The sequence below is a fragment of the Saccopteryx bilineata genome, chromosome 1 (genome assembly GCF_036850765.1).
Source record: "Saccopteryx bilineata isolate mSacBil1 chromosome 1, mSacBil1_pri_phased_curated, whole genome shotgun sequence".
Classification (NCBI taxonomy): Eukaryota; Metazoa; Chordata; class Mammalia; order Chiroptera; family Emballonuridae; genus Saccopteryx; species Saccopteryx bilineata.
Genome location: NC_089490.1, coordinates 233,021,670 through 233,037,311, shown reverse-complemented (window position 1 = coordinate 233,037,311; position 15,642 = coordinate 233,021,670). Strand labels below are relative to the sequence as shown.

General features: G+C 37.9%; 1 protein-coding gene across 18 annotated transcripts in view; it reads right to left on the bottom strand.

Annotated features, from left to right (window-relative positions):
* Window positions 1-15,642, bottom strand: part of ESRRG (estrogen related receptor gamma) — a 563,558-nt gene that overhangs the window by 201,592 nt on the left and 346,324 nt on the right. The window contains exon 1 of one of the 18 annotated variants that reach the window (XM_066238118.1): window positions 8,969-9,151. The exons of 16 other annotated variants lie outside the window; for them this stretch is intronic. In XM_066238118.1, coding sequence (XP_066094215.1) covers window positions 8,969-9,024 — 56 coding nt within the window. In that variant the 5' untranslated portion in view covers window positions 9,025-9,151. Of the gene's footprint in view, window positions 1-8,964; window positions 9,152-15,642 lie in introns of those variants that run through there. One more of the 18 variants, XM_066238127.1, reaches the window with a different exon arrangement.

Below are 15,642 nucleotides of genomic sequence, written 5' to 3'. Positions count from 1 at the left end.
GTTGTGTTCGCTATAAGGAAATTTAAAAAATAATAAGTAAATACAATTTGAGTGCGGGACTTCATTATTTTTCTCATTGTTCAGACTTGAACAAATTGAACAGTTCTACCTAAATGTAGGAAAAAAGGAGTCACCGCCCAGTTACCATCTGTAGATGATCTGCTCTCCATTTCTATTTGTTAAAAAGTGCTTCAACCAGTTCATGGTTCCTATGAACTGAGAGACAGAACTCATTGCATCGGGTAGGTTTTTGGAGCATGAAAGACAACAGTGGCATTTCTAGAACATCAGAGGATTCCGAAATTTATGTGAACAACTGAATAATAAATTCCTAAGAAAGAACCTCTATTGGGCTTCCATGCAGAAACGATCCATTTGCTCCTCACCTTTCATTGCTGAATGGCTAGCAGGGAACAGGCAAAGTGGCCACAGGCTCCCACATAAGCCCAGCTCCTGATTCTGTCTAGACTCCAAGAACAGCATGAGCCTTGCCTTAGATGTGTGGAGCGATAAAATGGATTAGCCAAGTGTGTAGTTCAGCACAACTCAGCTGATGGGTGCTTCTCCATCTGTGACACTATGATCCCATGACTGATGGGCAGGTCTCATGTAAGTCTATGGCTAAAAGGGATGCTTCTGTCACTTCCTGGGACCCAGCACCAACTGTATACAGTCACTTTCTCAGAGGAAAAAGACACAATTCTTATCCACCATTCAGGGTGGGCAAATGTAGACTTACAGTTGTGAGTATGCAAAAGTTGATTCTTGCATTATTATTTATTATTGTATTACTTATTTGTATTATTGGTCTTCTTCTTATTCCTATTATTGTTCTTATTTCATACCCTTACTTATGATTTATCTTTTAGGTAATGATATCTGGTCATTTAACCTACTGTTACCCAGTCCTGTATGTATATATCTTTCCAGATCTTTGGTTATGAACAAATTGGTTACAACTATAATATTCCTCTTCATACTACCTGATCTGTTTTAATAGATTCAGAAATGGGGAAAAAAGTATTGGCAGAGTATTTTTTTCATCTATAGAAAATGAATACAATTTAACATGGCCACCTTACATTTTTTGGAGAAGTTAAAGTTCTGTGGTAATTGGGATTATGAAGGGCAAAGGGCAATCGACTAAACAACCTCACCTTTGAATTATTTTCTTGGACCCCAGTCCATATAATTTTTAATATGGCCAGCCATTTTTTCTAATTCTAAATGCAATTTCAGAACTGCTTTTCAAAGCAAGATGAACTTGGATAAACATAAAATGCAATAACATGTTAACTGAAAAGTATACTTTTTAAAACATGCCAATTCACAGTGTAAGTATTAAAAGGCAGTAAGTATATATTTTCCAAGGGTCTTTTGATTAAATGCTCAAAAGTCATGACTCTTGAGTAAAATCTCCCTAGAACAGATGAAAAAGAAATGACCATGTTCAAAGAGACCATTCTCATTGTGGAGGGAAAAAAACAAACTAAGTGGAATTCTGCCTATTTTCTGTGCATACATTTTTACTTTACTTTTTCAATTTTCTTCCTTTTTTTTTTCATATCGAATAAGCCATACACAATGAACACACAAGATAGTTTTCCTCCTTTTCTGAAAATATAGCCCAAGTACAACAAAAGAGAGATGCTCCCAGTTAAGCATAGGCTAACAAAGCTCCTGAGGCTGCATTCTTAAGTCTGCGTTTATCTCACAAATAAGAACAACTCAGGTTTGCTACTTTAGCTTTAAAAATATATAGATATATAGATATAGATATATATAAAGATTTGAACAAGGTTAAGTTATACTCTAAAAAAAACTCACTATAATCTATGCTGTCTCTATGGCTTCCAGAGTTATTGAAGAGAAGCAAGCAAGTAGAGCTGGTACCACTCACACTCCCAGTAGCCATCAGTCTCTGATAGACTACGAGGATGTATCAGTTGCGTCCCCTTTATTTAGGACCATATTAACCAACTGTTTGTGGGGAAGGTGTATGATGAAGCGAAGTTAAATTGACACCTCTGTGATACGCCTGACAGCCCTCGGGATGCCCAATATTAATTTGTTTTCTTTGGCTACGTAAGTGCTGCCAAAGCGTATTATACATAATGTGTACTTCCAATCAAAATGATGGAAAGTATAGATGCTATTTTGTTTCACTCAAAGGAATACCAGAAGTCACAGAAGAATGTGTATGACAAAGATTGCCTTTTAAAATTTAAATATAAATTTACTTTTAACGTGTCTTTTTTTTTAAACAATGTAATCTAATCTTAGGTAGGCTCTGCATGAGTTCAATACCTTAAATAAGTACTTAATAGATTTTCAATGCCAAAAGCATGTGTTTTCCTTTATTATGCTGTATGAAAGAATTCCATATGTTATATTTCTAATGGCTAGCGCTGCATATTATATATCTATATGGCTCACAAAAATTAGGGGATATTTTATAGCTTCAGATTCATTTTGAAATATCCCCTAATTATTGTGAGCAGTAAATATTCAAATGCACATGTAGATCCATGTCAGTATATTAAAATGGACTTGAATTGAGCAGTGAGAAGCCAATGTGTTTAAAACTATGCCCTTTTTTTATTGTTTTGCCTTGGTGAGTTATCTTTCATATATACATGCATTGCCATAAATTAAAAAGGCATAACATTTGAAAAAATCAAAACATAAAAAGCAAGTTTCCTCCAAACATTTAAAAGGATTTTTTTTTATTAAAAGGGGGGGGGGGGTGAATATATCTACCCACACACAACACACACAAAATCTAAATCTTCAGTTTGATGGTTTTCTGTAATTGATTAGAAAATACATTCGGGAAATACTGAGAAATATTGTTCAACTCAGAGGAAAGAAAATCTTGCCCCTCTGGAAAGACAAAGTAGAGAGGAAAGACGTGTTTGCTAAAACTCTGAATGAGAACCATTTTTATTAGCTCAGATTCCCTAGACCTTAGACAGTGAAAGTCTAAAATGAACTCGGAACAAGTAAAAGATTCCAGGTGAATTCTTCAAAAGGCAAAAGACTGTCCCTTATAACCTTAGATAATAAAGGAGCTAACTTTGGATCTGGTGGATTGGCGGAAAGAAACACCAGGATATATTTTTTTAAACACAGAAACAGTAAATTTGTTAAAGGATTATACAAACAAATAAAGGTAGGAAATCAATCTAGGAATTTAAATAGGAATATGCACTAGAACAAGAATCAGAATAGACAGAGCACTGGGTAAGTGTTTTCTCTGAGCCTCCTCAGAGTCACTAAACAAAATCACAGACATCTAAAATCATCTCTTGGAAAAAAATTTTTTTTAAATTCTGAAATCTATGAGGTATTTTATATAAGTATAATACTTATTCATTTTCTATATTTTCTTTCAGCAGAAAAAAATTAGCTAGTGACATATTTACATAGTACCAAAAAATGAAATTCCCATTTTGCATTTGTTTGAAAGCTGTCATGTTCACATTCAAATATATTTGTCAGATCCAATTATAGAAAGAAAAACAACAACAAAACAATGTAGCCACGAGCTAATTCAAAACTGTTTCTTGGATTTGGGCCCAAATCATTAAAACATGCATTTAATATTAGTAGCTTATTTTCTATTGTACAAATTATTTATGATTACTAGATATTTAATTTAGGAATGATACAAATTAAAACCTTATAAAATCAACAAACAAGTTTACTTAGTACATTACCTGGTAACAAGTCTTCTATACAACAGTTAAAAACCAATTGAGTTTAATAATCAGCCCTGATAAATGCTTGAAATTGTAACACCAGGTTAAAATCATGCCTGGGAAATTTAACTGGCAACTAACTGATTAGAAAAACAGTTGAGATCCACTTTGTTGCAGAAATGTACATGAACACTCTTAGCAGCATCCCTAGAATCTATATGTACACCTCTTCCCATATATATGCGTATTCCACACACACACAAGCATACACGTGTGTGTATCCTATGTGCCAAGTAGGATTTTAAATGACCTTATGAGTGTTTATTTCAAGCGGTATAGACCAAGTGTATCCTTAGACACACGGCAGTGAAAATCACAATCAGGGGCAACACATACGAAATGCAACAAGAAGAAGGTCAAGCAGCAGAGATGCTTGGTGCTGTACCTGCACCATCAAATATACACATAAGTATGATTGGAGAAAGAGAACCTAAATATTTCACTGTCAGAGAATGTGGAGGACGGCCATTCATTTCTATCTCCTGTGCTTTAGGACAATGACAATTTAATACAAGGCCAGTGGATGTAAAAGAGATAAAAACTGAACAAACTGAGCCAGTGTAATCAAAGATTTTTCTCCAGAGAGCTGGCAAGGGCCAGAGCTCATGTGCACTTAGAACAGATCAACACGGTATTGTTTTTCTCTTCCATGAATTTGCTACGAAGCAACAATCAGAGCGAAGCTGATCGGCTTCACGACCTGAAAGTTCTATTGGGGAACCTTGAATGCTCTTCTCTTATTTCTAAACGCTTGATAACTGATGCTAAAAAAGTTTATTTCATCTTAATTAATTGGTTCCATAGAAACCATGGCTATTAATTGCCACTGGTGTGACATAATATCAAGCCAAAACCTAGATTTTAATTTACTTTACATAATAATATCAGTAAAACCTTCAGAGCTGACCAGCACTTCAGGAGGAATACAAAAAAATATTTTGTGTAGCCACGAGGTTAAAACAAATGTGGAAGAATTTTTCACAAGTGATCCGTACTTGACATTGGGCATTACGTCTACCTTCCAAAAACAAATGAACAAAATAACCCTGATCTCTTCTTTGTCTGTAGTTCTGGCTGGAGTGGGTTCTTGTGAAAGTATTGTTCAACAGACTCACAGAGAAGTTACCTGCCCTTTATGATGAATAGCACCATGAACCTAAAATTAATTGCAAAAGTATGGCCCAGCTAATGAGATAATCCTTATCTTTTTTCAGCATGGGAAGCACAGGTATCTTTTTCTGCTGGCTCAATATTTGATTTAAAAAAAAAAAGTCTAAAGTATTATTAACTAAGTAAAAATCTGATTAAAAGACCTCAGAGACACAAATGACCATAAATTATAAAACCTAGAAAAATTTGGAGTTAAAACTGATTTCTTGCATTATTTTCTTTTTAAACCTTCGTTTCTTGTCTTTTACATTTTGACAGGTACAAAATACATATGTATATATATTCTTTTTTCCAGCTCCTATTAGCATTTTTGGAAGCCGAATTACAATACCATTCTTTATAAGATGGCCAATATAGTTTCCAGCTCAGATTAAATCAAAGAAATTTATCAAAGGCCGTCGATTTAGATAAAAAAAAAAAAAAAGAACAATGACACCTTATTGGGGAGAAAACACTAGAAAAATGATCATCCATGCAAGAGAATTAATGGATATCCACAAGGGCTTTGCTAATAATATGGGTTAATTACCGCTGTAACACGCAAGGCTCAGTAAATAAAACAGCAAAGCCATAAACACATGAAGATGAGAAACCATCCCTATCAGAGCCCACCAATACCCTCACCCTTGCCTCTGCCCAGGCATAGGGAAGCTGTTTCCCAGCCCTTGCTGTAAAAGGAGGATTTCTAAACTTAGCACCAAATGTGCAGGATGATACATAAAAACCGTGACACAAAGGACCAGTGACACATGGGGGTCCCATCACTGACTCACCACTCCCATTTCAACCCTGATTGCCGTAACTCAGAGTCACTTTTTTTTTCTTACTCCAAGGAGAAATCATATATTACATACCACACACGGTCTGGCTATCTTGACTATCTATAGCTTAGGCTATCTATACAAATAGCCGCGGTTATTTCATGTTTGGGAAAAACGGAATGAATCTGTCTGCTTTAGTGACGGGAGGGACATGATGACTAGACTACAGCTCAAGAACACTCGCTCCCCCCACCCTGCCGCCACCAGTGTAGCTGGTTGTCACTGCCAGCAAGTTACAAAGAAATCATCTGAAAACCCCACCTACCCCACTTTACCTTCAAGGTTGCAGGTGTTTTCAATGGATTTATAGAGAGAAAACGGGAAGGAAAGTAACCTGAGCTCCATGTCTGGAGTTTAAGTCATCTCAGAAAAATAAACTTAAAGTGTCTGTATCTAGTTCTCAAAGAAGATCACATTTAAAGTGGCTCAGGCAAGCTCCTATCTTTAAAAATAAAAGAAATGCATCTCTCTGATTCAGGCTTGTTGGTACTGTTGTTACTGTATACATTTTCCCTTCCTGCCTGTATTTATCTCATCTATTCTAGTAGTACTTTGGGATAGTTGTATTTCAATTTATTTTAGCTTTTAATAAAGAGAGATCAGGCAGAGGAAGAAAAAAAAACCCTGAAACAGAAAGATTGGACCATACAAAATAAAACTTGCAGAGTTCCAACCTTAAAAGCCAAATTTGTTTAATTTTTCAACATCTGAATTTCAATTGATCAAGCTGAAATTCACTGGACTGCTCTCTCCTCGCCTTCCTCATTTTGGAGTGTTTCAATTGCCTTTTTCTTTTTCCAACAGCTGTGACAACTGTTAAAACAGTCAGCAAAATTAAGTCCGCTCTATAATCCTGTAGTCAATGTTACATTTTAATCAGAGGTTGAAAGGGATTCACATGATGAGCACACTCATTTAGAATGATTAGACAGACACATATGTCAAAATGAGCAGAGATATTATTTTCATCTATTTATGCTATCAGTTATTACTGCTGGTAAACGTGAAACAAGCTTTCAAGTATTAGGTTCTTTAAGGTGCTGGCACATTTCCTAAAATTAAAAATAAATAAATAAATAACAGAGTGACAGGTTAACATTTTAGGCTCTTCTCATGGTGGTCAATAAATTGTACAAAGCTTTTGCAACAGTCTCCGAAGCAGAAACTGTCCAATATTTCCCTCTGCCACTGCATTACTGGTTTAATTTCTATGTATACACACACGTGACAGGGTTTAACCCAGTACAATTACTATGAATATTAATAACATGTATAAATTCCGTGGTTTATTAATTGAGACAGAGAGGCAGATGCGTTGCTTAGCATTAGATCTGCCTGTCCAGTGAACCACGTAACCATCAAACCTGCACCCAGACAAGAAATCTGTATTAAGGGAAAAAAAAAAGAAGACTTTTAATTGAGCCAAATAAAAAGCTAGTTTGAATCTTGCGCCAAAGCCAAAAGGACATGTGCCCTGATTTCATTTAAATGCATCTGCTTTAAGAGGCTTATCTAAACTAATTATTAAAATTAGGTATAAGAAGTTAAATTCAAGGAAACTACTTTAAAAAAAAGAAGCCTCTAGAGGATTTTTTAAAAAGTTTGTTTTGTTTATTTATTTAAGAGGGAAAGTTCAGGATCTGGGTGAGCTTGGATAAGGCGTCCTTGCTGACAGGAGGACATTTGAAACTCTCCACTTCTCCAGCCCCAGGTCCACTAACCTTCAAACTCCACTGGAGGTGGGGGGGGGGGCAGCCCTACCTTTGTTTATTTTCCATTTGCAATATGAAATCTGTTTCTGCCTTTGAGTGTTCCAAACTGAGGTACGCACAGCCTTTCAGTCTTTTGGTCCTTCTAAGTTCATTTCTTGGCTCCTATCCCCAGTGTGAGTGTGTATGCGAGTGCGTGGGTGGGTGGGTGGGTGTGAGCATCCATACATATCCACACGCTCACTCTCATCCACACACAGGCGGCCACGGAGACTGCAAGTCACTTTCATTTCGTACTTAATTACAAAGCAGTGCACTAGGCAGTCACTAAGGACAGCTAGTGGACATCCACCTATAATGCACTACCTCAACTCTCGGAGTTTTACATTTTCTTCACCATCTACAGAGCGAAACGCTTGCCAAAAGCATTGCTTTTCAGAATTATAACAGTTGGTATTACAGTAATGCGAAGGCAAAGCAACAGAAAGACGAACCAGGGACCCCCCCACACATTATACTAATATTTTATCCTAACAGTGGATTGAAATTAAGTTTATGACCTACTCATTTACACAAGAATGCTTGATTTACTTGTCCTCACCCCTCTCTCCCCCATTTTTAGTAACCCGAACATATAGATCCATGTGCAGAAAGATAATCCTCAGTATGAATTAAACTGCATGAAAGAACAAAAGTACTTTTCTGTATTTTCTGGACCTGGCACATGAAACAAATCCCCAATCTCAACCCTGTCAATCCAAGGGGAGAATTGAAAAAGTCACTACTGTTTCTTCTTTAGTTTCCTTTTTTTTTTCTTCTTTTTTTCCTCTCCTTAAATATTTATAATGTGTGAAAATCTCATGTTACTTAATGGACCGAATTGTCAGTAAGTGCTGACTTAACGCTAACATGCAAATAACATTATCCGAGCCCTAAATTGCAAAGGGCTAGTTTTTAAATTATTCTCTGAAGGAGCATTAGTAAATGTGCAATTTTGCCTCTAACTCTGCCCAGTGAGAAATGACAAGGAGCTGAAAATATCTGTCAAACTGCACATACATAAGAAGCCCTCAATAGTCTAAATCATTCTGAATATTGTATTTTTAAAACATCTTTCCCCAGAAAATGGGTCCTAGTCAAAGATGCATTTTAACAGTTCACTAAGCATTTGTGCCAAGTGCCTATTCTTAGCACCTGAATAAGAAGTGACTGTCGCACAGCTGTTTTACTGACAGTCCCCGAGCTTAGCCTCAAAGGTAACATTGTAGTCAGAGAACAATTCTCAGACTTACTGAATTAGGAGATCACCAGTCCACACAAAAGACACCAGACAGACACAAACAAGCACGCGTGCACAGAAAAACATCCAGGGCATTACCTGAATCAGTGTGCAAAGATACAGTCTGTCCACCCACTGCCCCCCACCTTCCCACCCACCCCACCCCCCTATAGACCCGCACACCCCGCCCCACGCCGAGTTTAAAAAGGAAAGAAAAAAGGTACCTACTCTTCCTCGTAGTGCAGAGGAAAAGATTCGGGGAGGCAAAGTTCTACCGAATCCATGTGCGGCCGGCAACCATTATGTGCGCACCCCCAGCAATAAATCAAAGTTTCCTTGACAGAGCGCTGCACAATTAACACAAATGTTCTCCTGGTGACAAGCCTATAGGCACGGCCAGTGGGGACCAAAGCTCTCACACGCTCCTAATCAAGGACTTAAAGCCCCGATTGGAGCTTATTAATATGAAGTAGGGCTTTACATATGCAGTCCCACCGGCCCAGCCTGGCAGCCGATTGGGGGGCCTCTGCCCAATCAGGAGGGAGGCGACGAAAGGCTGCCCGAGCGCGCAGCCGGGCAGGTAGGCAGGGTGCAGAAGGCGAGGGTGCACGCAGAGTGGGAGACGGACGGAGCCAGGACCAGCCCTGGCGCTCCGGTCCAGGCGCTCCAGGGCGCGCCCTCTCCTCCCCTTCTTTGCTTTTTTTTCTTTTCTTCTTCTTCTCTTCTCTCTTTCTCCCTACGAAGCTGCAAAACAAACCTAACTAACTTAACTCTCTAAGCACTGGAGGCATTGGGTTTCTAACCTCAGGTCTGGCTTTTTGTGGGGGTTTTTTGTTTGGTTTGTTTTTTTGTTTGTTTTTTGTTTTGTTTTTTTCTGCCTTGCAATGAAGAGCTCACACAGACTCAGTTAATTTGGGAAAGGATTCTGCGGAAGGTAGAGAATGAAGTTTGTCCTGGCGTTGTCTGTGTTTGAAATCTGCGGGGCGAGTTTGTTGAGGGTGTGATTTCTCGTGCATTTGTAACTGTATCTTTTCCTGTTTTCCTTATATTATATATAGATAGACATATATCTAGTGGGTGTTTCACAGAGTCAGAAGACATTCTTCTCAATTGTTGGGGCATGTGAATGGGGAGATTGCATCTTTGAGGAGGAATTCAGTTTTTCACAACTCCAGAAGAGTGCCTCCAGACAATTGGAGAGAATGCCCGTGTACATTATCCACTTAAACCTTTCTTTACCTGCTGCTGTCTCTGCCTCTTAGCACAGCTTTTCCAAACCGCAGGACAAATTGACCCTCTCCCTTTCAGGGTTGGGAGGTTGAGGGCAGTAGGGTAAAAACTACACTGAATCTATCTCAGTGCAAGATGAAGCCTGCGCTTTTGGCACCAACAGCCTGCACTCCAAGTGTCCTTAATCATACTGTTATCTCAATACAAGCTTCCAAACTGGGAGACATACAGAAATAGACATATGATTTTACCCCAAACTTTCAGCTTTCCAATAAAAGGCAGTTCACATATTTGTTCCTATACCTAACACACCCTGACTGCTTTAAAAGATCAGCTCAGAAACATTTTGTAAATCATCACACAGTCCAGTCAGCATAAGGATTACTTCCAAACAGATAATGATTTAAGGATTTACAAAACTAAGAATTCTCAATCAAAAGTGTTTGTCTGGTTTTTCCCAAAGAGGATATAGGAAGAGAAGGATGTTTTTCCTCCAATAGCATGTAGTATATTGCCATACAGCAAAGAGTTTTCTTAGGTCCCATTTTAAAATACAGAATTTTTTATACAAGCAAATGTACTAGAAATAGATACTAGCTACTTATAGCAAAGAGATAACTGCTACTTTATGGAGAGCCAAAGACCCACAATTTTGATATAATTCATCTCTGCTGCTTACCAACCTTTTGTATCATGAGTCTTATATGATATAAATAGTATAATCTTTGGGATCAAAATAAATTAATTCAGATACTCACGGTGCATTAAATTCACTAAATCGGAACTCAACTCTTTTTCTCAACCCTCTCAAATTTTCTAGGTCTATAAAAAAAATACTAAGATAGAACAGCCACATTAAGATCCAGAATGTAAAAATGACAGACAGGATTTGTTCCCTCCACCCCCACCCCCCACCCCCACGGAAGAAAGAAATTTTCCTAGCATATCTATGACTTGGGCCTGGTTCCTTTTATTTTTGGTCTAAATGCAGACAAGTTTCTACATGGGAATGTACATAGCAAAAACTGTGTCTGAGAATACTGTATAAAAGCAGGTAGTAGGAGCTTAATTACCAGTAGCATTATGCTGTCTATATTGTTAAATGTGAACTGTGTAATTAAGATGTAAATTTGGCTGTGAGTAGTGAATTACAAGAGCTTTGAGATGTGCAAGAAAACCCAAGCATTCTGCAGACACTCAGGGGAAAAAAAAAGATTTGCCTATTTGGTCTAAAATGAGGCACAGAATCATGTTATAATTTAAAAATAAATAAATAAGAGGCATTTGAGAAAACAACGTAATTTTTCCAAAATACAACAGAAGGAGTAGGAAAGCTAACAGCGCAGGAGAGATGCAGTTTAAAAATACCTTGCATTCAAAGAGTTCTATCTTGATTTCTGAATAAACTAAGATCCTCAGGGTAGTGAATAGATCCAATTGCACATATTTTAAAAAGATATGCAAAAACAAGTTTGCTTCTTATTTTGTCCAGAGAGCATTTAAAAAAATAAAAATATTTTTATGTGCTCAGTGCATTCAGATTTTGCACCTGTGCAGAATCCAGTACCACTGTCAGTTTCTTTGCATTAGCATGCTGTGGCAGAACCTGTTTATTATGCCTCTGAGATGGCTTTTTAAAGACAAGTTTTGTAGTCAATTATTTGCCGATGGACCATAAGTCACCACATTGCATAAGGAGTTATTTTTTTTATTTTCTGGAATCTTCTCATTCTCTTTGGGGACTTACTTGACCTGTTATGAACCATTTGATGGTGTTAATATCTATTTTTAAACATATTTAAACTCACATTCATATGTATGCCTTTCATCTGTGCTCACAGAGACCCATGTACAAACAGTCCCCAGTCACCTGTCACTGAACATATTTCATTTGTGCAAGGCGCAGTGCTAAGCTAGCTGCTTTCTGAATGACCAGAAGGATGCTAGGTGTCTGGAGCTGTGTTTCCCCCTCGGGATCAATGTGTCACCTCTACAAGTCAAGGACCTAAGATTACATCTCCTGTCTTGAGTCCACTTGAACCAATTGAAATTTTGAAATAATATCTACGGCACTAAACTTGCCAAACAGCTTCCAGAATATTTTATAAACACACAGCTTCGTCATCTTGAGAACCTTCCCTTGTCACAGAGTTTATCACCTTGAAGGAGGAAAGAGTGGATCATCACAGCAAATAAACACACTGTGAGCAATATTGGGCATAAACCTTCAAGAATCTCAATGCAAAGGATTTGGGAAGGGGGGAAAAAAAACAACAGATAAACAGCTTAGAATAAACACATATTGCTACTCAGTCTATACACTTCACAATCTTACCACAAGGAGTCTACCCAAAGCAAGATAAATGGGATCAAACAAAAGGATCTCTTAGGATTGTTTCACAAAGAATATTAATAAATTAGTTAATATCAGTCTATTATGCATCATGCCCTGGGTCCCAGCATAGTTTCAATCTCTTCTTTTTCAAAACATTTTTTCATTTTTATTTATTGAAAGGGAGGGAGGGAGGGAGAGAGAGTGAGAGAGAAAGGAACATTGCTTTGTTCCATTATGTGTGCATTCATTGGTTTATTCTTGCATATGCCCTGCCTGGGGATCAAACCTGTAACCTTGACTTATTGGGAACACACTCTACCCAACTGAACTACCCAGCCAGGGCTCAATCTCTCTTTCAAACAATATCCAAAAGACTTCATTCTCAGGTCCCAACTCACATACAGACACCAAGCAAAAGAGACACTTTTTTTTTCCATTTGAAAAAACAGAATGGCCACAAACAAAACTGAAGGGAAAACAAAAGGTAGATTCCTGTTGTCAGACCAGAACTTTCATTGTATTTTAATCAGAATCATTTTCTAAAACAGCCTAACAATGCATCCTTATGTTGCTAAAAGGAAATAAGAAATGATTTAGTCTTGCTAATTATTGCATATTAATAGCTATTTTTAGTCCCTGCCTTTCTTTTCAGGACTAAAATTAACAGGACTAATCTGTATTAAAATGTTTATAGATGCCACACACTTTTTGAAGCAAATTTTGATTTGGCATTGTGCATTTGCCATTTGTGAAATATTTAAAACTAAACCAAGGCACTGAAAATGTAGATTTTTTTCAAATAGCTACCTTTGCCGGTCTTTCCTCAAGACCCTACCACCTTCGAAAAACTGTTTAACTTTTTGAACCTTCTTCCCTGCTGCCTTGGATACATCGTGTGTAATATAATATACACACGACCAAAGGCCCACCCAGACTATTAAAAACTACTCTCTTTAACTCCAGAAGCAAACCCACAATGAACATCCCTGGAAAAAGAACGTTGAAGGACTGGCAGGAGACCTAAGCCTCAGTATCCCGTTGGTACCCATGTGAGCTATGTGGCCTTGAATAGGTCACCTCACTTACCTGTCCCTAGTCTCCTCACCGGCTCCTGGGATTCTGTTTTCACTGGAAATCTGCTAAGAGCACACCTTTCCCTTTGAGATCAGAAAGGTTTCTTTCCAAGTCAGTCTGACTACTTTTCTCTTACCACCAAACCTCTGTCAATTCATCTACTCCATTTTCTGTCGCCTTCCATTTCCAGGGCACAGGCATTGATATTTAAATGATTTTCTCAATTGGCAAGAAACAATCATTCCTCCTGCAGGTGATCACTTCTACAAAAGCACTAATAAAATCCTTCCCTTCGGACAAACCTCTTGTCCTGTAAAGCCAGCCCATTCCCAAATTACTGAGTCTGTGTATAAAATCGCCCTGTTCTGGCGGGGGGGGGGGGGGGAGGCAGGGGAGAATTACATCACCTCCATAACAGACCAAACTTTTTTCTAGTGTGTTTGTGAACATGAGGGAAGGAAGAAAAAAAAAAGAAGAGTCAAAGGAAGACAGAGAGACTAATAGAGGCTTCTGTTTAATTAATTCAGGATTGTTTCACTTTCATTTCGTCAAGCTAATAATATACATGGTAAAATGTCAGTAAAAATTAAATGATAAACCATGGTAGCTCCAATGGGAAAATTGACTTTAGTTATATTGTATTTCCCACATACTTACTGTGGTAAAATGCCACCTGCATTTTATAGTGTCCTACAAGCTTTCTATAATCTGCATGGCATGTATTTACAGAGCAATCGTTAACATTTTGAGATTATACATTAATAAATGAGTTGCAGTTGTAGTCTTTCCTGAATGTTAAGCACCACGAGCTAAATGCAGACAACATTCAAGGTCAATGTCCCGTTTTAGACCTTTTCAGGCAGCTGTAATATTATGATAATCAAGCTTAAAATATTCCTATAGAAAGAGTAAATTAGCCTTTTCACTTGAAAGATGATTATGATAAACAATAAACCTAAGAGAGAACAAAATCCCTATTTTTAAAAGCCATAAATTGTTGACTCAATCATGTGTGTGATCGTCTTGTCCAAAATAAAGGTCGGCTGAACTCTGAGAAGGTGGGGGGGACAGGAGACAGAGAAGGATGGGGGAGGGGGACAAAAATGACAGATTTCAACAACAAGACTGGCTTTGATACCAAAAAAAGATCAAATTATCCACATTGACCCCCCATATGACATATATTTGAAGCTAAAAATATATATATAAAGTACATCCATGAAACATCAAAAAAGCACAACGTATTTTTTTCCTTATGTATATAATGTTCAGTACTATTTGAAAATTCTCTCTTCCTTTAACACTTTTGTGCAAATTCTCAAAGGACCAGTAAAAAAAAAAAAAGAAGAAGAAGAAGAAGAAGAAGAAGGAAGAGAGAGAGAGAGAAACATATTTAGCACCTGGTGTCCATATAAACAGGCTTAAAGAGGTTATTACATTTTTTTTTTTATGTTAGAGCTTTCAGACACACTTCTAAGGTTCTTTTCATAAATGAATACATTTGAGAAAAGCCTGCTTCCCCCAACCAAGGAAATTAATTAGAGATGGGTGTGTGTCTGCCATGCCCAGCAGAAGTCATGAGACCAGCAGACTTGTGAGGAAGGGGGGAAGTCGATCCTGGAGTTGGGCATTTGGCATGAGGAGTGAGGCATTGGACTAGAGTCATATCACCCATCTGGTCTGAGTCTCAGTGCCCTCCTCTGTTAAATGGGCGCAACAATCTGACAATCTTGCAACACTGTGAAGGGGAGGAATCAAATGAAGCTAATTTAGCACAGTGTCTGGTCCTGGTTGGGGGAACCACGTGAGCCGGCAGACCGAGGACGTGCGGCTCAGGCCAGTCTCCTCACCTAATAGCCGACAGCACCTCCCCTTTATACTCTCACAGTATCTCAGTTTGGATTTAAAAAAAAAAAAAATTACTGTCATCCTACCCATAGTGAACCTTCTGTCCATATTCACCATATTCTTTTTAAAGCTCATGAAATGAAAGATGAGCTATAAAGAAATGGTACTGTCAACCCATTGGCTTTCATCTCTGACTAGGATATCAAGATATTAATATAGATATCAAAAAATAAAGTGTAAGTGTCCCCCCAGTGAAAATCCCAATGACTTGTACCATAAGATGGTATGGAACGTTTGTTTTAATACATACTGCCACATCTACATCGTCTCAACGGAATGACAGGAAGAAAAGAAAGGATGTCCCTGTAAAGCTCCCATCATCATACTTTGCACGTGAGCATGAGGAAGGCAGACT